Source organism: Camelina sativa, chromosome 13 (genome assembly GCF_030686135.1).
Source record: "Camelina sativa cultivar CO46 ecotype springtype chromosome 13, ASM3068613v1".
Taxonomy (NCBI): Eukaryota; Viridiplantae; Streptophyta; class Magnoliopsida; order Brassicales; family Brassicaceae; genus Camelina; species Camelina sativa.
The window spans coordinates 7,649,031-7,676,071 of NC_141892.1; the positions used below are offsets into that span (position 1 = coordinate 7,649,031).

The following is a 27,041-nucleotide window of genomic DNA, read 5'->3' on the forward strand; positions in this document are numbered from 1 at the left end:
CTGTGTTGACAATACCAAAAAATAAACTTATATGTTTAATAACGGTCAGTTAATAACCTATAAAGTATTTGACTGAATCTTTGTGTTTACTGTTTACATATTCTTTTCTTCAGGAACATTTATAGTTCTACAGAACTCCCCCTTAGAACAAAGTTCATCAACGAACTCTACAGCAGACAACAACAAAAGAAACTCCAAAATGCAGAAAACTTTGAGAGTTTTATGGCACAGAGCAAGAAGAAGAAGAAGAGGTAAAATTAAGTCTAACAAGCCTTACAACTTCGCCTGCAATAGCCAGGAAGCTCAGAAGTTCCAACCATGTACTCTGGATTCTTTGTGCATTCCCCAAGAACTGCCCATCTCTCACAGCTCTCGTTCATATCCGTGCAGTTTCCGCTTGGTGTCACAATCTTATCGAATGAGTCCACGTGGATCCACTTGGTCGCCGACCATTTCTCTCCGTCGATAACAGGGCATCCACCATGAAGGCTCAATGGATCCGGGATTGCATCTGGGTGGAGGTTGAAGAACAACAAAGCATCTCCTTTCCTTGGTTTCACTGATAAAAACATTTACCCATACAGACACAAACGGTGTAAAATTTCTACTCAAATCTTTTTAGGAAAAGAAGAATTATTATTATCAGTTTAGTTTCTCACCGGCGATTCCTCTCTTGGCACAGTCAGAAAGATCTTCTTTGTTTTCAGAGAGTACTCGGCGAGAAGGTACCTATAGAAATCAGATCTTTATAAAGAGAGAATGACACAAGAGTGATCTTTTTGGGGAAATATTATGCACAAATAATTGATAGCACTAACCTCTGCATTAGGGAATACGGTTTCTCCACCTTTCGTCACATTGGATAGATACATGAGAACCGTTGCTATGCGGTGTCCACCACGGACGATGTTGACTTTGTCATGAAAGTAGTCAAAATGAGCATCGTATTTTTGACCGTGCTCGTATCTCAATACCTGAATGTCTTCCCCATTTTCTGTCAAAGTAAAGGACTTGATCAAAGTTACCTTCTGAAATCTTCCAAAAATTCAACATACATTGAGCTTTCAAGATTTTTCAATAATCTTATTAGTTGTACCTTTTGGAAGAAATGTCCAAGTGGAGATTTTATCTTCTATACCAGAAACAATGGCATCCTGTGATCCACAAAACAAAACTTCAGGTGATAAAAGAGTAACACATCACGGTAATCACAACATTACAGATCTGAGTCCAGAAATTTTCATAATTGATTACCATTTACACACAAAAACTTAACCTAGTGCGGAACAAATTAGTTAGCTAAGTAACAATCTAACAGAATCAAGAGGTCAATTTCCAACTTCGAAGATCCATCATTCAAAGGATTAATGTCACAAATCGCTGATGGAGCATAAAGATGGTTTAGAGTTGTAATCCACCAGACATTGGAGTTTGAACTATCAAAATCTATCATTTGCAGGATCAACATTTATCTACCCCAATTTAAGACCTAAGAAACACAACCTATTCCAAAATTGAACATGTCCAAAGGGAGAGATAGATCCAGTTTCTACTTCGAATTAGGGTTCTAAAGTAAGAGATAGGGAAGCAAACAAAGAGAACAAAATCGAACCTTTCCTTTGGAGATAAACGTGCCAGAGCTGGTTCGAACCTCGCTGAATTTGCTTTCTCCACTATCATTGTCAGCAACAGCAGATCTCTTCAGGCTCGCTTTTGCCTTTGTTTCAACACACATCGAAATTTAAAATCTTCAACAGAGAAAACAAAAATAAAGTTTCCAAATTAAGCTCAAAAACCCGAAGATGGAAGATGAAGAAAGAACTCACAAGGGAAACCATATGATCACATTCCAATTCCGTGAGAAACCCTTCATACACAAACGCCCTGAGAGACAAAAAGAACGATTTTTTTTCAGAATTGTTAACATTTGAAGCTCGAATTTTCCCAAAATCACTAAAGGGTTTTTGAAGCAAACCTGGGTTTCGATGAAACCTGTCTAACTTTGGAAGGATTGATGAAGACGCTAGAGGAACTAATCAGGGAAGTGGAAGATTGAAGCAGGACGGAGAAGATAGCGAAGAACAAGAGCAATAACTTACGGCGAATCATCGACATCGCTTGGATCTGATAGATGCACGAGAGTCGGTTGAAGGAAACAGATCGGAAGATGGGAGTAAAAAATTTGATTTTTTGTTTTTTTTTTCCGGGAAAATAAAAGATGAGAGAAGCTTTTCTCGGAAAAGTGTTTAACGGTGGTGACAAGTTTATGCTCTCTCTGCCTAACGATATAACACGATAAAACGCAAACGTGCTCTGCGTTTCGGTTAGAATTTTGGTTTTCCCTTTGTTCCGAACCGAACCGGTTCTTTCCTAATGCACCGGTCCAACTGTGATTAAGAACACTTATACAATAAAATTGTGATTTTTTTTTGAAAATTTTTAAACTAAATGTTCAAATTTGTGTTGGATATAAATATAAATGTTTGAGAAAATTTTAAATGTGATAGTTCATTTTGATAGAACTATAAAATTTAAATTTATATATGGGTGACGATGGATTCCACATAATATAATATTAAACATATGCGTACATTAATTGTTAACACTGATGAACTTTCCGTTTCTTATGTTTGTAACATAAAAAATGTTAACTAAAGAAACTTTGAAATTGTGAAACTTATTTTATGTGTTTATAAATTTTAATTTTTAGGTTAAGTTTTGTTTTTCTTATATTTTTAATTATTATAAACTTTTATGAAATATAATATATGTAAAATCTGCCACCATCTTTAAAATAATGTGAATATGAAGAAAAAAATGACGGAAACTCAGACCAACAAAAAAGAACATTATATAACAAACAATAGTTCAAGTCAAAGATGGAAAAAAGAAAAGAACACAACATCATGATCATGATCAAAATACACATACAACCATGTTACAACATATTTTAAACAATATTGAACTTATTTAGTCCTTTCTCTTCTAAGTTAATACCCAATCCTGATCGGATTGATCTCGCAATCCTCAGCAGTCATATAAATTCTATAGTGAACAAATATGTATGTGTATACTCAATGAAACCTTTCTTCTTGCATTTACCAAGTAGGATATTTCAAGAATCCTTGGATGTTCCGAGAACTGTCTCCATGTGTCGATTAATATCGTTCAAATATCTTGTCGAGTTGTATTCTTCGTTATCCAATAGTTCTTCAGAGTAAGTCCTCTGGAGTTTTGAGTTTTCTCGCTCTCTTAGCTGATCTAAGCTGCACTTGTCTCCCCTCAGAATCTGCACAACCTGTATGTGTATATACGTACACACACATGAACACATCATATCGTTATATATGTGACCAAATTCATATATATATATATATATATATTGGGATATATATGTAACAATCTATATAGGAAAGCTGGAAAGTGGTAACTAATTATATGATAGGAATCGAATGTTATGTTATGCATGCCTGGTTCATTTGAGGCCGGTTCATGGAGGTTTGCTGTATACACAATGAAGCTATGAAGACAAGACGTTCCAACTCTTCTACGTCGTAGTCATCTCCCAGAATCGGATCAACAAGTTGTTTGATCTTCTTCTCTTTGATCAATGGTTTGGCCTGTAAAAACATAGATAACCCGCGCGTATTATCAATAACAAAACTATATAGGACCCAATATACCAGGTCAAGAAAGCATGAGCGAAGGATTCTATCTAGCTAGGGCTTAAGAGAGGGTCACATCACATACCCACATGACAAGGCTATGTTGTGAGCTGTCAAGGGCTTGTTTACCGGTAATGAGCTCAAGAAGTAGGACACCGTAAGCATATACGTCTGTTTTTTCGTCTACTATCCCGTGCATGAAGAACTCCGGCGGAAGGTAACTGGTAGATACATTAGAGATTATATATGTGAGATAGATATATTTTGAAAAAAGAGATCTGTACATGATGTCATGATTTATATCAGCGAGAGAGAGATTCCAAACCCGAATGTTCCTTCGACTTTTGATACGGTATGGTGAGTCCACTGGTCCGGTAGCCATTTCGCTAGCCCGAAATCAGATATCTACGGTCATTATTTGTAAAAATATCAAAAGGATACAATTTAGAGTTCATTCTTGTTTCACAATAATCATAACTTCAAAAAGACTATAATTAAGCTAATCAAGGTGTGAAGATCTTAATTAGCTTTCTCTTAAAAACCGCATTACCTGAGCCTCAAAGTTCTGAGTGAGAAGGATATTAGAAGCTTTAATATCTTTATGAATGATCCTTCTCTGACAACCTTCATGGAGATAGTACAGTCCCTCTGCTGTTCCCATCGCCACTTTGTATCTCATGCTCCAGTTCAGTTTCTCCTTCTCCTCTAAAAAATGTTATAACGATCTCTGTTAGTAATCCAAATAGCTTCAGATAACTTTGCAAATGTCAAATAAAAAAAAGAATTATCACCGTAGAGCAAAGAAGCAAGGCTTCCGTTAGGAGATAGCTCAAGAACAAGATGCATTCCTCCTTCAACACAATAGCCAATAAGCTTAGCAATGTTTGGATGATCTACATGAACTATGATCCCAAGTTCGGACAAATAATCCATCGTCATCTCTTCTGCAGAACCTCTAGTCAACTTCTTTATCGCCACTATTTGCCCATCTGCCATTTGTCCCTTATACACCTCCGCATATCCTCCTTCTCCGATCAGATTCTCTGCCATATATAATATCCACAATTTTCATGTTACATCACCTCATAAACAACTATTTTATCGATTGAAAATGTAACAAGAGTCCGGACCACGGCTGTAGCAATTTGTAGCGGTTTGAATATCTTGGAGAGAGAAGTTTCTCCATGAGGGTTTGAAGTAAAACAAGTCTTCAGTGTCAAGAGAAGGTATAACAGGGACCATATTGTCTCTAATGCGTTTGCTCTTACGTCTGGTGAGTTTGGGGACTCCTTTGAGAGGTGTGAACGTGTTGAATGGCATTGCGGATGATCCTTTTTTAAATAAACGGAAGAAACCTCTCCAGTGACCGTTGGTAGAACCTCCAGACGAATGATGATGATGGTGGCCGTGGTGATGATGGTGATGACGAGCTTCTGATGATGATGAATCTGACGTGCTCACCACGGAAGATGATGTTTCCAATTCTATGCGTCTTAATAAGTCATCGTCTGATTCGTATTTGTCCGGGCAGAATGTTGTTATTTCTTCATCTGGGCAGAATGATGATAAATCTGGTGCATAGAAAACAACATTCATAAATTTAAGTACAATGAGATATTTATATCGTATTTATGCAACTATTAATTACCATGAGAAGAGAAAGAATCAGAGAAGCCGGCTCGAGATCTTCTTGTAGAGAGAGGAGTTAATTGTTTTCCACGATTCTCAACGTCTACATCGCTGTGTTTGTATCAAACAACAACAACAAAAATTGAGTTAATTTGCAGATGACTTGCGAAATACGGTACATGATCATTTTGCAAAATCTTGTTTGTTTCTGAACCAAAACAAGAATGAAAAAAAAAAAAAATTACCAGGCGGAGGGAGACGAAGAAGACGATGTCGTGGAAGAAAGAGTTTGTGACGACGAGTCTCGAACGCCTTCCATGGATTGGAGAAAGAAAACGAGACAAAAAAGGGAAAGAGAGAGAGAGAAGAAGGTCAAAGACTAAAGAAAGAGAGAGACATGATCGTCTTCCCTCTTTTTGTTATTAACTGAAAATGCGCATCTTCCCTCTTTCTTAATTCTTTAAAGATGAAGATAATAATATCCATTTTTGCATTTTAGACATTCAATAAGCCAGAGCATATCCTCTATAATTTTGTCCAAATCCTAAATTTAGTGTAACAGACTTATAATGTTTCTCTTTATTTTTCAATTTGTCAACATTTTAGTTGTTGAAGGTCAATATTAGTGTTTATATTTCTCTATATGCAAGAGGAAACAACATTTTACTATTTGATTGCGATAGCTCCCACAGTCTGGTGGGTTAACAACGCCACGTGGCACAATGAGTTTCAGGACAACCCGACAAATGTTGTAGTAGTGGACCTGAACTCATTAGATAGAAAGTACAAAAACAACCTTATCTACATGTCGACGACCACTTCTATATTTTGTTTTATATCAGAGCTATATATACAAACTGGGCCTAGGCTTTAGGTTAAAAATAAATATAAAAGCCCATTAGAAAAGAAAGAAACGACGGAGAAGGGAGTTCTGAATTTTCTCTCAGTCTCAGGTGAAGAAGAAGAAGAAGAAGCGTTGAGTGTGAGATGGAGAAAGTGACAGAGAAACCCAAAACCGAGACTAAAGCTCCACCTCCGCCGAACCATCAGATGGATGCAGACGAAGACGACGAGAATGTTAAACAGCTAAAGGAGTGTTCTTCTCTCTATTTGTCATTACAGGTTTTTGCGTTCTGTCTCCCAAACAAAATCAAATAATCAAATTCACTTCTTTTTGATTACCGGATCTTCAACGAATCATCCCCTTTTGCAGGATTGTCTTGTTGATAGCAATAGGGATTGGAAATCTTGTCAGAAACGTAAGTCTCACTCTACTACTCTGTCTCTGTATCTCAAAATCTTAGGGTTTTAGAGCTCAATAGGGGTTTAGGGTTTGTTACCTAATCAAGGAAATTGGGATTAACTATTATCTGTGTGAGTTGGGACAAAAACAAATGTTTGATTAGCTTTTTTTGTTTGTCATTTGTAATCCAAAGATGTTCAAGCTTTGAAGGAATGCCATGAAAGGAGAATGAAGAAATGACAGAGATTGAGTAAGAAGAGCTTACACCTGATTGATTAGTTACTTCTTATAGAGTAAGCCACTTTGAATAAAGAACAATTTTTTTCTCTTGCTGTCATCTATTGAGTCATAAGGTCATTTCGCATTAGAAAAACAGCAATGGTGTTGGGGATGTGTTGTTCAGACTTCAGACAGATTTGTTTGTTTTCTTACTCTAGTTAAATTTGTTTTTTTTTTGCCTTATCTTGAGTTCGCGAATATTTGACTCTTTTGCGAACAACCTTTGTATACATCACTCTTCTAATCCCGGGTTGTTTGGGATTTATAGCTATAGATATCCTGTGTATTTTTATGGTTTAAATTCACAGTTAAAGAGAAAGACTCTTCGTTTGGATGATTTCAAAGCAAGGAAGAAAGAAAGAAGAGAAAGGATAAGAGTATCTGTTCCGTAACAGAAGGTTATTTTTGGACCAAAGGTGGAAGTCTTCTTCTTCATTCTCTCTCATATGTTGTCTGTCACCTGTCACCTCTGCCTCGCTCTAGAAGCAGAGCTTGGAGGGTAGTGAACATACCCGTCGCCTTCAGCTCTTACAAGTCAGGCATTAACTAGGGGAGAGTCTCCGAGAAAAGTAGTGCACAAGTTGTCCTCAAGATTGAGAGATTTAGGTGAAGACAAGTTTGTTGGGATAGAGAAAAGTTACAGGAATCCTAAATGCTCAAGTTTAGAGCAAGATTTCTGAGTAGATTTCCGAAAATACTCAATAGATACTGAATTGGGATCTGAACTTGAAAAATTTATTGTATGTACTTTACTTTCCAAAGCTTATTCCGCAACTTGCGAGTGAAAGAGAAAGTTGAGAGTGAAACCAGCTAGAAATGAGTTGAATGAGTTCATTTCATATAGTTTTAACTTCTTAAGTCACAAAGTTTACAACTTTCTCGGTTCTAGTACTCACATATCCTTTTTAGTTCCATGTTGCTTCTCTATGTTATGATTAGGGTATAAAACGCGTGATGGTACGAAAATATACGAATTGCTGGTGAAGAAGAGCAAAGTAGCTCCTTAAACAAAAAAAAAAAAAAAATGATTTTGATTATTATTACTTGGGATGAACTAGGATAAGTAATGTTTTGACAGTGGAAATAATAAAAATTAAGGTTTACTTTTTAGCCAATTATTGTCACGTGCAAACTGGATTTTGATATGTTGGGTGTGGGAAAATTTACATGCGTGATTATCAAAAGTAATTACATATAACATATTAGTACAATGTCTTTAATTGTTTTTTTACAAGGTCAGCAACCATAAAGTGTAATCTTGCTTTTCCTTTTTTGGCCGTTTCTTTGTTAATTGGATTTTAATTTGTTTACTAAAAAAATATTTCATTTCTTTGACTTTGCTTATGGTTGGTTAAAAGTTTAAACTTAAATGTCAAACACATACCAAAACAAAAAGGTATTTGCCGCCAAGGTCTTATTATAGTTATGCAAATTTTGGGGTAAAAAATTATAAACTCTTGGACCCCAATATGCATAATTTTAAGACTTATGTGTCATTCTTTGATTATTTTATGCTTGACCGTATTCGATGTAGTAGCCTTGCGCTAAAATATGTGTGACAAAACAAAATAACTATGACGGAGACAAGCAACAAAATGATATGACAGTACATACTACATACTACATACTACAATCTACAAATTTGTTAAAAGTAAACGATGATGCTAACAATAATTTAAACAAACTCGTTAACGTCAAATATTAGCGTGGTGGGAATTCTGATTTTGCGATGAGATATGTTATTTTTTTTGTTTTTTTGAAAAAAGAGTTGATGCGATATGTTTGCTAACCACAAAACATATCTCATAGTAGTTAAGAAAGATTTGTTTAATCTGAAAAGGTTAAGAAAGATCTTTTGAAAATGTTTTACAACATATTTCACATCATGATTAGTTTAAGTAAAAATACTTCATACTTGTTAGGGTGGGCGAATGAATTTGTAACCATATAAAGTGAGAACGATTTAACCTTATATCAACAGTCTGATATAGAGATTCAATATAATTTAAACTGAAATGTAATGAAAAAGGAGAAAAAAATAAAACAAACACAAGAAGAAATAAAAAGAGAAAAGAAAACAGAGCAAACCATTTTTACCCTCCCCCCACTAAAATTCTACAACACTGAACCTCAAAAATGCTTAGGCGTGACATTGCCACAAGTGCAAAGTGGGGTGCATGATCATATGTTCCCACTTATATATATATATATATATCCCCAAGTCAACCAATCGTCTCCCTCCACGTCATCACCTGTTTCTTTTTTTTTGTTTGTCCTCTCTCAGCTAATTTTAAAAAACCTAATTTAAGAAAAAACCTCTTCTTTTTTTTTTGCCTTTTTACTCCTCTCTCCCGGCGATGACTATTTCCGGCGAGGCGTGAACGACTGATAAACGACTGTTCCGGAGCCTGGAAACTCATCCATAAGACGGCTTCGGCACTTAAGACCAAGCTTCTTAGCCAACACGCGTTCCACGCGCTTCGTCACCTCGTGGTTATAATCCTCTCCGCCGTAAGTGGTGGCGATCGAGACGTCGTTTGGACGGAATACATCAATGGCACGGCTTAAAACCTCAGATATATCTTCGTGACCATCGTCGTATAAGGACAAACCGCACTCGAAGCTCCCGTAGCTAAAACCGTCTTCAGGCGTGACGTGGATGGTTGAGTAACGGTCACCGTCGACTCCGTTCATAGAGTAGCCGCAAGGATCAAACGCGAAGTCGCAGATAAAAGCGTTTGCGTTTATGTTATTGATACCGCTCAGCCGCGTCATCTCTTTCCCTGCGGAGTCACTGTTGCTTTTCTCGTCGCGTTTTCGTTTAAAGAAGCTCTGAGCGTTGACTCGGTCAAGCTCCGTCATGCAGACTTCGACTACGACGACCGGCTCGTCGGATTCCACGTCCGCGCTGGCTGTGAACACATGCCAAGCACGTGAGGGGTTATTAGAAGGCGTCATGACGGAGGCTTTACGGTAACAGAGAGATTTGGGAAGGCTTTCTTCGACGACGAGGACTTCGTCTTTGAAGCTTGTGTAAGGGAAAGGCTGTGCTTTAGGGAAGATGAAGCTGCCGCGCGAGTAGCGGCACGCGCGTAACGTAAGGCCGAGGTTACGTGCGAGATGGATCAACGGTCGGATTGATTTGAGGAGTTGCGTGGTGCCGCATGTTTTGATGATGATTTTGGTTGGGTAGACGAAGAGGCTTGACTCGGAGAGTACGTAAGCGTCGAAGCTACGATTCGCTACGGCGGAGACTACCGTGCACTGAACTTCGTTTAAGACTTGGTCTAGAGATTCGAAGTCTATTAGACGGAGTCCCATAGGGTTACTGGTGACTGAGCTGTCATCGTCGAAGAATCGAAGTTCGAGTCTTTTCTCGAATCCCTCGAACCCGGGCACTGACATTGCAAAGATCAGAAGAAGATGTTAGGAACAGAACAGAGGAAACAGAGCTAAGGAGATGTGTTTGTTTGTGTATGTGTTTTGTGTGTGTATAGATTGAAGAGAGAGAGGTAGTGGTGATTAGTGGGAGAGAAGTGGTATTTATAGGAGAGATTTTGGAGGATAGAGAAGGAGGAGCATGCGGGTTAAGAGACCAAGAATCATGATTGTAGGCATAATGAACGAGAAAGATGATGAGAGTTTGTGTTTTGTTTTGTATGTATGCATGTATGTATCTATGAATCTGTGTATGTGAGTGATCTAGTTAGTGTAATAGTGTGCGTCTGATTCTGTTCTGTTTTCTTGTGTTCTGTAATGAGAGGGAGATTTATGGGTTATGCGCATGCAAATTTGTATGTTTTAATTTCTTCTATTAATTTTTTTTAATATATTTTGTCTTCATCTTCAATATTCTCCATGAGGTGTGATATGCTAGCTAGTTCTCTGGTTGATAACAGAAAATGGACATAATTATTTTATCAAAAAATTGAGAAAATTATTTTATCAAAAAATTGAGAAAATCATTTTTTTGGGTCATTAAACTTACTGAACTACGAAGTGGGTTGATGTAAATTTTGAGTTCCACATAATTATGTTATCAGTAAAACTATATATAATCGCAAAGAGAATTAGTTATTCAAAAATGTTAGCAATTAAAATGTATCGTTTAAAAGCTACCAATCATGTTACTTAAAGATTGGCGACGTTAATTAATTGTTGAGAATTAAAAGAAGATGACATTACCTTTTTAGTGGTTTATATCATCCAAAATTTCAAGGTGAGAGATGCTCTAACAATTCAATTCAGTAATCAGCCTCTCTTATATATGTTGGTTCGAATCACCAGTTACATATCACTCATCATGCCAAAAAGGACCCATATCTTTTACTTAGCCCATATTAAATAATATATCTGATTAGCCATATATACACACACTATATCGTGGACAAGGACAAGTGTCTACAAGAAACATCAATTTCAGTGGCTTGTGTGTCAAACAATCGCTAATGCACATAAAAAGGACAACCAAAGTTTAAATTATTTCGTTCAATAATATTATGGAATATTCACCGACCCACGTATAATAAGTGATCTATTTTTTTTTTCTCGTAAAAACAGACATATTTAGATTTTAAGGTAGCATTGTTTTGCTCTACTTGTAGTTGTGGGTGACCATACATTCTACCTTGTAAACATTGGTCGCATTTTAGGCATGGAAATTTAACATGGAAGTTTTGTTAATTGTACCGTCAAAGATATTACCCTCTTAACAAATTGGCTATGATTTTATCAAATTAACACGAAAGGTCAAATCATTCTTAACATATATTACTAAAAAAATACGTATGTTTTAATGATCCACATATCCTAAGCAAATAATAGTTCCCTGCTATACACCAGATGACAAATATTGTAATTAATTTAGGTATATTTCAAATGTATCAAATGTTTTGGTTTAAGTGTTTTTTATAATTACGAAATTTTAAAAAGTATTGAGTAGTACTATACTTGGTTTATGTACATGGTAAATATTAAAACATATTAAGATAAGTACGTTTTTTAGCCATCATTAATCATTTGCAAAGTAACATACATACAACGATTGTGTATGCTTAAAAACGTTAAATTTAAGTATCAAATTTTAATTTAGTTTTAGTTTGGATTATTGCATGTATATAACCTAGACATAACTATGTTATGTTTCATCTCATCCCTACCCGTAAATTTTTTATGTCTCATAGCTGTTCTCTTTTAAATAATTAACTATTTGACAATTTTTACCGTCCAAAATTTTTGAGTAAGAACAAAACTCTAAAATTTTGTGCTTTTCTCAGATGTTTTGACATATAATTTATTTCCTTCTGCAATAGAAGATTTGTTCATAGTAAATAAATTTAAAAGCTACTTATTAATATTCAATTTTTCATAAATATATAGTAATACAATATAGTTTACCAATTATAATTATTAATTTTTTGGAGGTTAAATACTTGTTTTAGGGTAACTACTATTTAGAAATACAAATATAAATTAAATTTTCTTTTTCAAAATATTTTATTTTCTTAAATATATTTTATTTTTATTTATGATTCAAAATATATTAGTTAAATTTATAGTTTGATAAAAATACATGTTTTAACGAATTTAACTCAAACTTTTTTAAAATTTTAATTTTTTTAAGAGTAAAAATATTAATATTACTTAAATATTTTATAGACTTTAAATATATTATAATATTTTAAACTTTCGACGAAGTTCAAATATTTATAATAATTTAAACATTCTATAGAAAATTAAATATTAATAATATCTTAAACTTTTTTTAAAAACGTAAATATATTATAATATGTTTACTTTTTAAAAGTTTAAATATACTCAAATATAGAACCGAACTAAACTGTTAAATTTGGATCTCTGATAAATCAAGCTTCCTGCTCAATTGTAAAACCGAATTAGTTCTTTCCATCTATACTACTCGTAATTAATTTCGTTAAGGAAATATTGCAAAATCTAAACTTATTTTATTTAATTGTATTAAGTTGATTTGTTGTTTCCATAAATATTTCATAATATAAAAGCTAATCAAATAAGTATATACAAATATATAATTTTGTATTTAATCTATTGATTATTTTGGAAGTATCAGAGTCACAATCGATAAGTAGTAAATATTTTTCATTATTATTAATATTCGTAATAATTATAGGGATTCACTATGGTAGTAGTTAATATTTGATATTCCAAATAATGTTGTTTTGGAATATTGTATTCTAAGATACTGAAGCCTTTAAATATTCAAATATCAGTTTTCTTATTTAATGGGCCACAAATTTCTCCAGTTTCCTCTATTTGGTGACGAGAATAAATATTCTTAAATCAAATATTTAATACATGATCTGAATAGAATCAATACAGGTTACTAATGGATCCGCGTGTTTTTTAAGGCTGATATTGTCGGGTCAAAAGGGATCCACTGTCAACCCGTTTGTAAATACTCTCTCTATTTCATAATATATGATGTTTTAGAGGTTTTTGCTTGTTTCATAATATAAGATGTTTTCAATTTTTGAGGCAACTTTTAGACTACTTTTATATTTTTTTATTATTTATTTTATGCAGTCTTGCTTTTGATTGGTTAAACTTTTTAAAAGTTAATATTTCTTGTTATGTGTGCTTTGGCTAAAACATCTTATATTTTGAAACGGAGGGAGTATGTTTTAGCCGATATGAGTACAAACAGTCATTTAGATATATTAAAACCATAGAGTAATTTAATTAAATTTTGTTTATCTCTAACCAATTTTTAATGAAAAACGTACCAAAATAAAGTCACGATCTAAAAAGAGTCTAATGAGGACGTCTTATTTAATAGTATTCTGATTTAATAGTATAGATTACCAATTTCCATACCGGTCAAATAAGGATAACGGCCAGAGATATTTTTTCCGACAATGAGAGAAAAACTTGGAATTGAATACTATAATACCTAGTGAAAAGAATGAATAATTGGTTGTAGCAGAAACCCTTTTTTTGTTGGAAAGAGAAATGATAAATCGTGTGCTAATTTGAAGATGATTTTGTTGGGGGCTAACTTTAGAGAGACCTTATTAAAGTTTGAATCATAAGTAGACTCTATTTTGTTGCCTTAATAAGAATCATTCACCATTTACCCCTCAATTCATTTGACCACAACTAGTTTGGTCATATTCAGAAAGGGATCGAGACTACTAAAACTTATTAAAAAAGAAAGAAAGTTAAAACATGTACAACAGTCAACATATTATAATCATATACATAAGTACATAACTTAGTGACATCAAAAGAGAAAATGGATATAGCGCTATAGTTTGAGGGATAATTTGAAATCAAGACGGACTAGTAATTAATTTATCAATAGTCGCTAGCTAGTCCACCCTTACCACACTTCTTGTCTTGAACATATAGATGTCTTGAACATATAGATTTCGGTTACCTTCTATTTGAATTTTCTGTTTTTTGGAGTTTTGATTAAGGATGGATAATAATCGAAATATGGTGTAGGTTCAAATGCGATTTGAATGAAATTCTTATCATATTGTAGGATAATATTATGTTAAAATTTTAAATTTATTTTGTTTTTCTCTTAAGTGGTTTTCAATTTTTCGGATAATATATTTATACATATATTAATATTACACTTGATTCTCGGATTGTCGCACTACGTACAAATGGCAACCCTGATAACTGCAGCATGACACATTACATTGATTTAACCATACCATACGCCATCTAGTTAATAATCTAAATCGTAATAAAAAAATAAAACTAAATCTACACTCTTGGTGTTTTTGTCGTCATACTGTACAGTCTTGTTAAGAAATCAAGATCAAGTAAGATTATGCTTAAAGTCAGCTTATTCAACCAGATCCAGTAAATCTATGGAGTTTTAGACTCACAAAAATATCATTGCAATTATATAAATATATATTATCCTTTTTACTTCAACACATACTTGTGTGTTGCACGTCTCCTTCTTTTTACAAGTAGTATATACGTAACTTTTATAACCTGTATGCTGACGCCAACCATGAACCATGTGTTGATTGATTAAGAGCTAAAGTAGTTTAAATTACGAAGGTGTAAGTGTAATAATACTTTTTTTAACATTTGTCGACGATGACGGCTAAACCAATCAACTCTTAAGTAATACAATAATTAATGTATGTGTACATGAGATTGGGATTTTCTAACGTATGTTTGTTTATTTAACAACTTGTACTGGTACGTGGCTACGTGCCAAAAAAAAAAAGAGATTCACATATGATGTATAGTTTAATACTAGTTAAATCGCTAGTTAAAAAAAATATCGAACGGAAAATTACCAAATAAAAGACGATCAGGCGTGGCAACTTGATAATTATTTTTATTTTTCTTTTCAATTTTAATTAGGACTGAATGAAATGAATGCTTCGTTACGTGATACCAAAAGTGCCCTTTCAACATCATTTCTATTCTCCATGCAATGTTATGTCTAACTCTCTATTCCGGCATTATCATTATCCATTTTATTACATGAATTATATATTGCTAAAAAAATACTATTACATATGTGTGTATATTACAAGCAAATATTACTGCCTCCGGCTCCATTTCATCAAAATTACATGCTTTAGTAGACTTAATTGTGTGTATTTTGTGTGCTTGTGACTTGTGAGGAACACCTCCAAATCTAGCAGCTTGCTCTTTGTTGACGTTTGCCCAAAAAAAAAAAACTTTTTGTTGACTCTGTTGATATGAAAACAAATGTCAAACAATCCTAAGACATTTTCTAAAATTTTCTGAATTACCTAAATTATTCTAAGCCGAATCCAAACAATACTCAAGGTATTTAACAATATTTTATCCTATTTAATGTCAAACTATCTAATTTTTATTGTAAAATAGAGTAATATTCATTCCGTTCCATATTAAATTTTAACTTTTTGTTTCAAAAAATATTCATTTATGTTTTCTTGCAAAATTTTAAACAGAATCTCTATTTTATTCCTAGTTTTTTAGTTTACTAAAAGAAAAGTTTAATGCACTTATAAATGACAGAGTAGAAATTTACATAGTAATTTGTGTAAAAATATTTAAAAATGACACACTTTTTAAAATATAGGACGAACTACGTAGTTTTAAATACCTCAGAATGACTCATATTTGATCCTTACCGAATGCTAACTGTCCCTGAAATGCGTATACCTAATTTTCATGCATATAATTTTTATGTTTAATATGTTGTAATTACGATTAAATACTAAAAATTATATACAGAAGTGGATTTGGAAAATATATCTTATGATACTATAGAAATACACAACATTGATTTTTGTTATTTTTGTAAAGTTGCAACATCTATCTCCATGAAATTAAAGGAGAATTTGTTTTCTCAATGATGAACTCAGTTGTGTTTGCTGCATTTAGCACATGATAATTGTAGCAACCATTTAATAAGTCATCATTTACAAATTGTTTTTTTCCCCCAAAATATGAAAGAATGATAAAAAAAAAAGAAGAAGAAGAACATTGTAGATCATCAAATTAAAATGTCTTAAGGTCAAAATCAACATGACTAATCTTTCTGGTTTAAATGTGTTTCATGGTAACCATTCATTCGATGTTTCTTTGTGTGTGTTTGTTCTATCAACTACACATCAATATTTTTTTTCGTATGTTCCGTATACTATTTAAGAAAATTTACAATCATTATTTGGAAATTTCTATATTTATAAACTAGTAGTTGCACATACAAAAAAAGAGATTTATTTGAAGTTAATCAAATAGACAAATCTTTCGTCTCCTTAGGAAATATATTCTGTTAAAGCTAGTCGTTAATAATTAAGGCATGAATCAATTGATTGTGCGGACGATAATCTGTTGATCAATGCTTTCATTTAATTTACTAGACTAAATTATTATAATCAATGTTTCCATTTATTTATTTTAGACTAAATTATGACGATTATTAGATAGTCACCAATATACAAGTTCATAGGTGAAAAGGGGTTGGGACCAGATAGTCTGTCAATAACTTTAGATACTAAAAAGGAAAAGTAATTGATTGATCTAATGCTTAAAATTATTCCTCATTACTATAGATAGTATTCTTAGCTTTTAATTTAAGATAGTATATTTCTGAAATTAACCAACAGGTATAAACCACAACTATAGTAAAACCTAAAACTAATGAACGATTGATTCAGATTTGTGAAGCCTCTATCTAAATTGATCCAAATTAGTCTAAATAAAAAACATACGAAATATACTTTGGGTTAGAGCCAACTTTCATTCAAACTGATCAAACCAAAGCAAAGATAAAGAAACCAACATAGTGAGGTGTGGACTAATCTAAAGTACAAAAGTGACAAACTACAACCTAACTATTTTAAAATTGGATTGGAGTAAGAATGTATTTTCAAATAAAACATATGTACACGGTTAAGATTTCATCAAAATGGATAAATATAAAAAGACACAAAAAAAAAAAGAGGAAAGGTTTACTGGTAGGAGAGCAGTAAGCATTATGACCACAATCCCACAAATAGAGAGCTGCACGCGCACCCACCAATCTTCTCTCTCACTTGTCTCTTCCATCACTCCAACACCCACACATCCTTATTTGTTAATCAATCAATTAATTATATAGTTTACAATTTCATATACCCAAAAGGAGAATATTCCACACCCATATCTTAGTTACACAATAAACAAAAGTTGCATTCCATAAGATTAGATATATCACTTTCACCACTCGTCCCAAACTCCCAATTAGTTATGTAACATGGAAGTGATGGAACCATAGATATAGTGGATCACTCCAAGCGTGCCTAACTCATCTTCATGATGTCATTTTATTTGGAATAATTCATTACTAAGCTTCTAGGATTGTCCAAAAATTACTTGCGAACAAAGACCAACTGGTTTGTAAAAAAAACCAATTATATTAAAACTTACCCTTTATGTTAAATCTATACTTGTTCAATATGCAAAACCTCATTTCTATGATATTGATCTGAGGTTTTGGTTGTTAGATTTAAGCTTAAAGATCTACACTTTTACGTGCATAATAGTTCGACAAGAGACTAAAATTAGTTAAAAAAAAGAACTGAATCACTGATAATATACTTGTTCCTTTATTTTAGCATCGAAGGTTTGTGGTTGATTTGGGTTAAAACATCATGTTAGCTTTTGAAAAATTGAGCTAGTGAAAGTCCTTGGAGCAATGGGAGTTAAACTTCGAATACATTGTATCATATACATATATCTCGAATAAAAAAGATCAAAACCAGGCATATCCATTACATAGTTGTGTACCACGTGACTCAATTAAACCTACATACACATTACATATACATATAAAAAAGAAAGTCTACGATTTCTCTTTTAAAAAATGTCTGCGACGCCAAAAAAGCAATTCTCCACAAAATCCATTTTTTTTTGTGTGTGTGCAAAATTCTCCACAAAATCTATCTTCTCCTGTTTTAAAGCCGCGTGCCTTACTTATCATCTCCTTTACTGTTTTTTTCTCTATTCAAGTTTCAAAGTACACTTTCTACTCGCTTTACTCAGTCTCAGTGGTTCAAAGTACGATCTGCTTGCTGCCTCCTTATTGTAACTAGATCGAAAGTCAAACCGTCGACCTTAGACATATTTAATAACCATAAAATAAATAATCCTAAATAGACAACTTTTTTTGTGTGTGTGGCAATTATATGCTATAAATCAAGTCGGAGATGGTTTACAACCTTTTTTTGAAGAGAAATAAACGATCACATGCCGAAACTTAAACTTTTTTTTTTTTGGACAAAACCGAAACGTAAACTTATCTCCCATTAAAAAAAAATAAAAAAACAGTTCTCACTAAAAACGTTTATGGATAAGCCTGCCAAAAAAGGGTATTCTGAATGAACCATTCAATCACTAGTATCCAACTATTTTGATGTACAAAAAAAGAAAAGATTACCACTATTTAATTCGGAAATAACTTACATGCAAGTCGGAGATCTATCTAATCAAAATTTTTATAGCTTTCTGTCATTTTTTTCATAGCTTTGTTTAACCTTCCCACTCTATTTTTTTTATGTTGTCTAGTGGAGTAATACTTTTGTTTTCACCACAAAAAGGCCAAAGATTCGAAAGTTAGCATCCTGCATCCCCATAGATACGTCATACGAGTCCTCTTCTGAATGCATATGTTGTGGAGCCAGACATTTGGATGGAACCGACGACGTGGACAAGCACCCCACAAAAGTGTGAGAATCTTACAGCATCATTAGAAGTGCGCCCTAAATCGAGGGCAAAAGAGGTAAGTTATGCCCCACAAACTAACAAGTCTGATTTCTTAAGACAGTGACACGTGAACATGATGGCCCTACTTAAGTCACTCCTCTAGGTGACAACTACGCTTATGTTTGGTACGTTTGTTTCTTTCTGTAGTGTATATTTCTTTATGTTTTTTTTGGAAACGTAGATAGTGTTTGATGAAAATAATATGTGTACCAAATGTTTATGTTTCTTTATATTTCAGACCACAAAGATTTTGTAAAAATTCATTTCGAATTTCTGAAAGTTATGCAGTAGCCAAAAGGGAAAACAAAGTGAATTGGTTTGTATATGGACGTTAAATTACGGATTAGTTTTATAAAAGGGATCATACTTAAGGACACCGGCCAAGATTTCAGTTCGAACGTTGTTCAAGGTGGAGTTAAGTCACATCAAATCATAAGGTCTCTTTTTTCCTCTTGTGTTTCCTCTTGTGCTTTCTTAATCTGATGTTACTTTACCAAACTGAAAAAAGAAAACAGGGTAAAAGGATGATCATTTTTGAAGTGGGGCTTCAGTCCAATTTGGACTGAGGTGGGCATTTCGGTTTAAGTTCGGATTCGGTTTCAGTTTGGGCTTGATTCGGTTCAGTTTATTCGATTTTGGTAAAACTCTAATCAAACTCAACCGCAACTATTTTGGGTGGTTTATATTGGTTTGGTTTGGTTTGGTTTGGTCCAATTTCAGTTAAGTTTAAAAAATTAATTAATGTAACAAAATAAAATTGATTATGGTTTTATAATAGTTAATTAATCAAATAAATTAGAAAAGCTAGAAAATTAAAATTAAATACCTAATATTAAACATAATTAAATCTATATTTATATTTAGTTAATTTTATTAAAAAATTTAAAATAAAGTAAATTAGAAACCAAATGCAAATGGTCATAGGTAAGATCACGTATTTATAATTTTAATAATATTATTAATTAATTTCATAAACACATTGGGTTAAACCGAACCAAACCATTTGGATTGAGAAAAAACATAACCGAATGGTTGGAGTGTAGGATTGGGTTTGGTTTGGGTTAGTTTGAGTTCGGTTGGTTTGGTTTGGTTTAGTTTGATTCGGTTCGGTTTAAATGTCCACCCCTAGAAAAAATATTTAAAATTATACTCTATTATATTCATAAGTAACTTCCGATGGTTTAGCATGATTGTTAATGAATTAAAAATAGTACAGAAAAATATGTACTCAGTCATCTACGTACAATGTATATAAAGTGTAACATAGTTTTGCTTACAAAGATAAGAACAAACATTACCAAGTTACTAAAATAAACAAGGTTCAAACCGTCAAATTAGATATATGCCAAAGACTTAGAATAAAAATTTTAAACATCTATTGTAGTCTGAGATTTTTGATAAAAAACATTAACGTTTGCTATCAGTTCTCTAGTTTAAATCTTTTTAGTAGATGGCGCATAAAATTGAATGGGAGTAGGGGAAAATGAGACTAATGAGGATAAATTGAGTGCTACTGTATCATGCGCACACAAGCTTATATCCAAAAATAATTAACTAAAGAGGCCCACTCTCTTCACACACACACACACCATATGTTAATTCATCACTATCTCATGTTGTGTTCCCAATAATCTTTCTCATTATCCTTTTTTTGCTTATACATATTTATGGTTTCTTTCTGTAATAAATATTTATATTGTGACCAAATAACTTATTTCTCTTCAGTCGGGAATCATTACCAATTCGGATAATTTTATTTTCGAAAACTAATCTACGATGGAACGCTAGATACATAGGATCAAACTTTGAAGAATCTACGACTGAATGCTTCGTTTATAGCAATATTAGGTTTTCAAATAATACTATGCTTTTTTGCAGCAAGCTAAGCTACCAATTAAATTAGAAACATTCTTGGGGGTGAACCTCTTTTTATTACATTAATCTTCAAAGAAAATGAAAGAAAAGTAAAAGAGAAGGGCATGTGGAGAAAGGAGACGATACGTATAAGAATAAGATGTGCCTCGAGCCCAAAAAACCAAATCCAGAATCAATCTCGATAGTGTTTGTCATCACTATATTAATGTAAATGTGAGGATAATTGTTGCTTTTGGTCCCTCATCGCCTCACACCCGATTAAAGATTCACATATCTAAAACTTGAACATGACACATGATGACACAAGAGAATTTGATCACCGAGTTCCCGGCCTCTAACCCGTACGTCTCGGGTGGGAATTGTCTCCCACAACTTCCACTATATGAAGAGGTTACACACACCACTAACTTGTGATGTTCTTTGGTTTACAGATTTTGGTACACAAGAGGATACAAGAACAAGAACACAACAAATAAGGAGAAAGCTTCTTGAAGAAGAACCCTCTTTTCTTCTCTTTCTCTAGAACTCTCCTTGATGTCTTGTCTTTCACCTACCTCCACTTTCTTGATCGATGAAACATACATATACATGTATCATTTCCAGATTCTTCTTCTCCTTTCCTTAATGCCAATTTCGTCTGGCCCATTAAGGCCCATTTGTTTTGTGTTTGTCAAACCCAACAACAATCTCCACCTTTTGACAAAACAAACACTCATCGACAACAACGACATCTGAAAAACCAACCTCTTCTCTTCCTCTGTTCGTGAAGTCTAATGTCACCAGATGGCCACCTCCTCCGGCGAACTCCGGCCATCTCCGCCTCCTTATCCGGTCAGCATCTCTTCTCCGGTGGCAACCAGTTTTTTTTTTTTCTTTCACCGAGCCCTCTCGTTCTCGACATGGAGAAGATGTAGCTTCTTACTTCCCCATGGTATAGCGGAATTGGAGGCTAATTCCGGTCATCCCTGCATGTTTTCCGGCGAAGCCAAGCTTCAGTCTCCACATGTTTCACGGCGGCTCCCAATTCCGGTGAATCAAGAGACATTATCTCCATATCTCAACTTTGGTTCGATGAACCATGTATCACCACCATTCTCGCTGGCAATCTCCTTCAGCTGCGATCACTACCGGTGGAGCTCTTCTCTTTCCTCTTTGGTGATTTAATTTGTAGAACCCGAGACATCAACTTTGTCTCTTATCCATGCCTCTTCTCCCGAGCTGTTCCGTTTTCACCCGCGAATCACGCCATCGCCGTCACCGTCCAGCTCAGGTACCCTCTAATCTCTCTCTTGTCTCTTCCTGACACTTAGTGATTAGGATCTTCTGAGAATTGCCATTTTGAATCCATTTTAGGTGATGAGCTCCACCTGGAACCAATTACTCTCCATCATGGCTCCACAACCTTTTCCAGGTAACTCCTTCACAGCCCTGTCTCTTCCGATTTCCAAAAGACTCATGAAACTCTAACTTCAGTTTCATGTCTACTCTCACAGCAGCTCTAGTGTTGAACATCCCATGTTCTTCTTTCTCCTTGATGACTTCAAGTAATCTCCTAACCATGAATCATCTTCCTCTCTAGCTGCTGGAGTTTTCCCCCTTTGAGCCACCAAAATCCTTACTTGGATTTTCTGAATTTTCATCTCAGAAACTCCACTTGGAATCAGTCTCCAACTCTCGACAACTGATTCTCCAGTCTCCACAAGTAACCAAACTCCTCTTATTATCGGTCACCTTTTCTTGGCTCATACTTTCAAATTCAAGAACTAACAATGAAGAACTAAATTGTTGTTCCTTGAATCTTAACCAACAGCTCCACCTGGAATCTAAGTCTCTTCACAGTAATACCAGATGCCTACAGGTAACTCCCTTAACCCTCCTAATCTCCTTTTATCGACATAGTTTTAATTTTAATTTCCCAAAGCTGACTTGTTTCTCTGTTCTTCTTCCTGTCAGCGTATAATGTCGATTGGGGTTACCTGGAGCTGTATCTTCCTTCAGACGACATTGAGGAGATCATAGCAGGCTTGTTTCCCTTCCTCACACTTCTGCATTTTCCTTCCTTTGCAGCAACTCCGACGATCTGTTTCGTCCTTTTTGCTGTTCCAATGACTCCAGGTAAACAATTGTACCTTGAATCATTTTCTTTTGTCTCTGGATTTTTTTAATTCTGTAAGACACCATGAAACCTTAACTTGGTTTTTTCTTTCTTCAAAACAGCTCCACCTACAATCAGAGTCTACACCTTGCGACTTCTGATTACTCACAGGTACCTTTTCTTTTCTCCATTCCCTTGGATTTCTTGGAACCGTGACTTGCTGTGGAACCTTGTTTTGATTTCCTTTATGTCACATGTGCCCTGATCTTAGATTCAACCCCTTAGTAAACCACTTGCCAGAAACTTGAATCATACTTGCCTCAGCCCTTAAGACAATCCATGATTCCAACACCTTTCTGTTTAAACTCTTATGCCTTGGACGTTTCTTTGTACCGCTGTTAAGCCTAACAGAACCCGCCATCAAGCTACCATCTTGCTAGATAGACTTTCGACACAAACCTTGATCCAAACATCTTGTTTAAACAGAACCTTGCTGACAAGTAAACTTCCTGTTGAATCAACTGCAGAAATAACTCTTAAGTCACTCATGCTTCATTTCCTTGAAACAGTCTTTGACTTACTCTTCATCTGTTTGAGCACCTTTGATTTGAGCATCACTTTGTACCGCTGTTGTTATCAACAGAACACGCCGCCTAACTCCACCTAGCTAGGAAGACTTTCGACACAAATTTCTTTGCTCATCCTTTGCTCAAACTATTCTGCATCAGTGCACACTCACAAATTCAAAACCATTGCTGCCTCCTTTGAACTTGTCTTACACTCATCACCAGCTTACAGCCTTTGCCACACTTCCTTGCTGTAACCACCACATTTAGCAAAACTGAGATTGAGCTTACTGCCTTTGTTTCAACAACCATAGCCTGAATCCATCTTGTACCGCCATCATCATCACTGATGGAACCCGCCTCCAAACTGATCCCATTTGGAAGACTTTTGATACAACCTTCATTCAGCTCTTGTGCTTAAATATCCTCTTTTACTAGCAGGTTTCTCCACTAGGAAACTCAATATCAATCTCTTATCAATTTGCTAAACCATAACACCAAAGACTTCCCTTTTACAGCAACTTCCTGTCACACCACACTTGTGACAACCCTTTTACCGCTGTAAAACACCATTCTACACAATACTTTTCCTTAGTATTTGGGAATCCACTAACACATCAATGCCTGCTTCACAACCAGCCCTCAATTCTCTTCTTGTGATGCCAAAGGAAAACAAGTATAACCTTTCCTTCTGTCAATGCAGCCATGCATTGACCTCCATTAAACCTGAGACTAAAACTCTTCACCCAACACCTCTCAAACCTTACTGAATTCTTTCAGAGTTATCGACCTGCTTTGCCTCAAGCAGTTTCTAGCCTCATACTCATCTGCTCTGATTTTTTTCCTTGAATCTTCAACATCCTTCTTGAACACCAAACTTACTGACTTTCAACAACCAGACAAGCAAGATACAATCTGATTCACAGCAAAAAAATCTTGACTTCTCCATTGTTAAACTCAGTCTATCTCCTTGTGTTCTTCCAAGCTAAGATTCCTTCAACTTAAGCAGCCTTGAGTATCCTGAAACTTCAGTAAAGAACATCACAAATACCTTGTGATGGCAGCGCCGACTTGAGCCTTTTGGATGATTATTCGATTCCTCTTTCCACAGCCTTGAGTTAGTCACCTTAACCCATGCTTTCTTAAACTTGAATCGAACTTACTGCAGAGAAACTCCACCTTAAACCAACTCACCGTTGATTTAGTCTTCACAGATCAAGAACGCCTTCAAGATCTTGTGTCTTCTGCACTAGTCTCCAACTTTTTTTTTTTTTTTTTTTTTTTATGCTGGCATACTTGGACCTGAACCATAACCATAACTCTCCCTTGATGCAACTCTCTTGTGTCGTGTCATTAGAGGATCTTTCTGATCTCCTAACCTGAGATCTCTGCTACAGACTCAACCTTCACCTGAGAATCTGTTATCCTCCACACAAGATGACTTCAACCTTTAACTGTCATCTTCTTCCTCCTCCTTTAGATCTTATGAATCAGAGAGCCTGTGCTCTGATACCACTTGTGAGGATAATTGTTGCTTTTGGTCCCTCATCGCCTCACACCCGATTAAAGATTCACATATCTAAAACTTGAACATGACACATGATGACACAAGAGAATTTGATCACCGAGTTCCCGGCCTCTAACCCGTACGTCTCGGGTGGGAATTGTCTCCCACAACTTCCACTATATGAAGAGGTTACACACACCACTAACTTGTGATGTTCTTTGGTTTACAGATTTTGGTACACAAGAGGATACAAGAACAAGAACACAACAAATAAGGAGAAAGCTTCTTGAAGAAGAACCCTCTTTTCTTCTCTTTCTCTAGAACTCTCCTTGATGTCTTGTCTTTCACGTACCTCCACTTTCTTGATCGATGAAACATACATATACATGTATCATTTCCAGATTCTTCTTCTCCTTTCCTTAATGCCAATTTCGTCTGGTCCATTAAGGCCCATTTGTTTTGTGTTTGTCAAACCCAACAACAGTAAACAATAAGAAGAGTATTTTTATTCATACAAGTTTGTTTGGTACATATGAGGCAATTTATTATTCGATGTGAATCATTCCCCGTGCCTCTCTTATGCTGTGTATTTCTTTATTATAAACATCAAAATAATTACTTTTGAAATTTGATTACGTTGCAAATTAAAAATAATAATAAGACGAAGAGGAAAGAATCTGATGGACCCTTATGGTTTTCTCCACGCAAGAATCATTCCACTGAAAGGGCTAATACATGCATGCATTATACTTTCGATTCCTGGACCAATACTATTGCTTCATTTTTGAAATCCGTTCATTTAAACGATTAGACTGTTTTTTTTTTGGGTTGCTGAAGAAGTCTCTAGGACCACCATTATTTGATCTGAATCAGTTAAAAAAATTCAGCATGCATAGCTAGTAACTACAATAATCATTTAACTATATGTATACTTAAAATGTTATAATCCATAAAACTAGCTTTTATATATATATATATATATATATATATATATGCCCCGATAATAACATACCTCAACCGTAGCGGAGGCTCAAAGACGACGTACGTAATAGTCTACATCGTTATCGCTTGAGCATAGGTTTGTTCAGATAAAGTTGAACAGTAGTTTCTACAATAATGAGACGTTCTGGCGTATGCATGCGTCATCTCTTTGTCATATTGTGCAAATCCAACAAGACATTATTATATGCGTCACTTTTGTAATGGAGAGACTTTCAAGAGATTTGGTTCAGTGAGTCTATCTAATTTTCTTATTTTTTATTTTACTTAGATAGATGATGATGAGAGAATGGTGAGGCATGGAGGCCATCATGTTCCCTCTTCCCAGAACCCTTTGTCCTCTTCAAAAGGTATCTGATTCTCTTTTTACTAAAAACAAATTATGTACAGTTTTGTACATTAGATTCATTTACCCTACACACTATTGCTTCTTCAAACATTTACGTACAATAATTTTTGTTATTTACTGGGAATCGATTACTCAACACAACCAGCGTACCCAAATTAGATGAACATAGTCAAAAAAAATTAGCCTATCGATGGAAAGATAATATGTGTTGGTTCTTATCCGAAAGGTTTTTCGTCATACAATTTTTTCCAAACAATAGCATGGTGTGCCGAAAACAAAATCCACTTTGAATTCCTCATTGAGGTATAATGCTCCTGATTAGCGAGAGGATTACGGACGTCTTAGTACTCTTAAATTATATATAGATGATGCACCGACTAATAATCAGTTAATTAACAAGTAGTTTCTTCTTCTTTTCTTTTATTTTGCTTAAAAAGAATCAGCTGGATTGTTGCTGCAAATAATTAGATTATAACCCTATGCATGTATCCCTCATAATTGCTTTTTTTGTGCAATGTTATAGAATATTCATCTGAGCTTTAGCTTGTGGGCTCATTTATTTGCTTATAAACCTTGTCTCCT

General features: G+C 34.5%; 4 protein-coding genes and 1 pseudogene across 7 annotated transcripts; 2 read left to right on the forward strand and 3 right to left on the reverse strand.

The window, feature by feature from the left end:
• Positions 1-32: 32 nt before the first annotated feature.
• LOC104735944 (putative prolyl 4-hydroxylase 4) lies at positions 33-2,377 on the reverse strand. Its single transcript, XM_010455838.3, has 7 exons — positions 1,976-2,377; positions 1,827-1,884; positions 1,613-1,717; positions 1,097-1,154; positions 819-994; positions 660-729; positions 33-559 (listed from the first exon to the last, which is right to left on the reverse strand). The coding sequence occupies exons 1-7, from the start codon at positions 2,113-2,115 to the stop codon at positions 264-266; spliced, it is 903 nt and encodes a 300-aa protein (XP_010454140.1). The 5' UTR covers positions 2,116-2,377; the 3' UTR covers positions 33-263.
• Positions 2,378-2,830: 453 nt separating this feature from the next.
• Positions 2,831-5,743, reverse strand: LOC104735946 (receptor-like cytosolic serine/threonine-protein kinase RBK2). Its single transcript, XM_010455839.2, has 9 exons — positions 5,540-5,743; positions 5,314-5,405; positions 4,796-5,236; positions 4,457-4,708; positions 4,216-4,370; positions 3,991-4,070; positions 3,751-3,886; positions 3,471-3,620; positions 2,831-3,298 (listed from the first exon to the last, which is right to left on the reverse strand). The coding sequence occupies exons 1-9, from the start codon at positions 5,611-5,613 to the stop codon at positions 3,116-3,118; spliced, it is 1,563 nt and encodes a 520-aa protein (XP_010454141.1). The 5' UTR covers positions 5,614-5,743; the 3' UTR covers positions 2,831-3,115.
• A 458-nt stretch (positions 5,744-6,201) lies between these two features.
• LOC104735947 (uncharacterized) lies at positions 6,202-7,117 on the forward strand. Its single transcript, XM_010455840.3, has 3 exons — positions 6,202-6,416; positions 6,508-6,553; positions 6,731-7,117. Exons 1-3 carry the CDS (start codon positions 6,282-6,284, stop codon positions 6,775-6,777), a joined length of 228 nt encoding a protein of 75 aa, XP_010454142.1. The 5' UTR covers positions 6,202-6,281; the 3' UTR covers positions 6,778-7,117.
• Positions 7,118-8,740: 1,623 nt separating this feature from the next.
• On the reverse strand, positions 8,741-10,568 carry LOC104735948 (S-adenosylmethionine decarboxylase proenzyme 4 pseudogene; annotated as a pseudogene). Its single transcript, XR_015577464.1, has one exon. The product of XR_015577464.1 is annotated as an S-adenosylmethionine decarboxylase proenzyme 4 pseudogene (transcript).
• Positions 10,569-21,821: 11,253 nt separating this feature from the next.
• LOC147929291 (uncharacterized) lies at positions 21,822-25,473 on the forward strand. 3 transcript variants are annotated; one of them, XM_087480484.1, is made up of 7 exons: positions 21,822-22,213; positions 22,297-22,354; positions 22,437-22,645; positions 22,754-22,801; positions 22,897-23,058; positions 23,161-23,209; positions 25,341-25,473. In XM_087480484.1, the coding sequence occupies exons 4-7, from the start codon at positions 22,792-22,794 to the stop codon at positions 25,399-25,401; spliced, it is 282 nt and encodes a 93-aa protein (XP_087336610.1). In that variant the 5' UTR covers positions 21,822-22,213; positions 22,297-22,354; positions 22,437-22,645; positions 22,754-22,791; the 3' UTR covers positions 25,402-25,473. The 3 variants fall into 3 exon arrangements, with proteins under 3 accessions (XP_087336610.1, XP_087336608.1, XP_087336609.1); XM_087480482.1 differs by lacking the exon at positions 25,341-25,473 and having other exon boundaries at positions 23,161-24,531; XM_087480483.1 differs by lacking the exon at positions 25,341-25,473 and having other exon boundaries at positions 22,440-22,645; positions 23,161-24,531.
• Positions 25,474-27,041: the final 1,568 nt, after the last annotated feature.

What these genes read in the sequence shown, in the direction of transcription:
- LOC104735944 (XM_010455838.3), bottom strand. Translation starts at nt 2,115, where the DNA reads ATGTCGATGATTCGCCGTAAGTTATTGCTCTTGTTCTTCGCTATCTTC. An exon ending in CGTTTATCTCCAAAGGAAAG is followed by an intron (nt 1,155 to 1,612) that starts GTTCGATTTTGT and finishes TGTGGATCACAG; the next exon opens with GATGCCATTGTTTCTGGTAT. An exon ending in CCGTATTCCCTAATGCAGAG is followed by an intron (nt 730 to 818) that starts GTTAGTGCTATC and finishes TGATTTCTATAG; the next exon opens with GTACCTTCTCGCCGAGTACT.
- LOC104735946 (XM_010455839.2), bottom strand. Translation starts at nt 5,613, where the DNA reads ATGGAAGGCGTTCGAGACTCGTCGTCACAAACTCTTTCTTCCACGACA. An exon ending in TCTTCGTCTCCCTCCGCCTG is followed by an intron (nt 5,406 to 5,539) that starts GTAATTTTTTTT and finishes ATACAAACACAG; the next exon opens with CGATGTAGACGTTGAGAATC. An exon ending in CCTTGCTTCTTTGCTCTACG is followed by an intron (nt 4,371 to 4,456) that starts GTGATAATTCTT and finishes AACATTTTTTAG; the next exon opens with AGGAGAAGGAGAAACTGAAC.
- LOC104735947 (XM_010455840.3), top strand. Translation starts at nt 6,282, where the DNA reads ATGGAGAAAGTGACAGAGAAACCCAAAACCGAGACTAAAGCTCCACCT. An exon ending in CTCTCTATTTGTCATTACAG is followed by an intron (nt 6,417 to 6,507) that starts GTTTTTGCGTTC and finishes CCCCTTTTGCAG; the next exon opens with GATTGTCTTGTTGATAGCAA. An exon ending in TTGGAAATCTTGTCAGAAAC is followed by an intron (nt 6,554 to 6,730) that starts GTAAGTCTCACT and finishes TGTAATCCAAAG; the next exon opens with ATGTTCAAGCTTTGAAGGAA.
- LOC147929291 (XM_087480482.1), top strand. An exon ending in TGCTGTTCCAATGACTCCAG is followed by an intron (nt 23,059 to 23,160) that starts GTAAACAATTGT and finishes TCTTCAAAACAG; the next exon opens with CTCCACCTACAATCAGAGTC.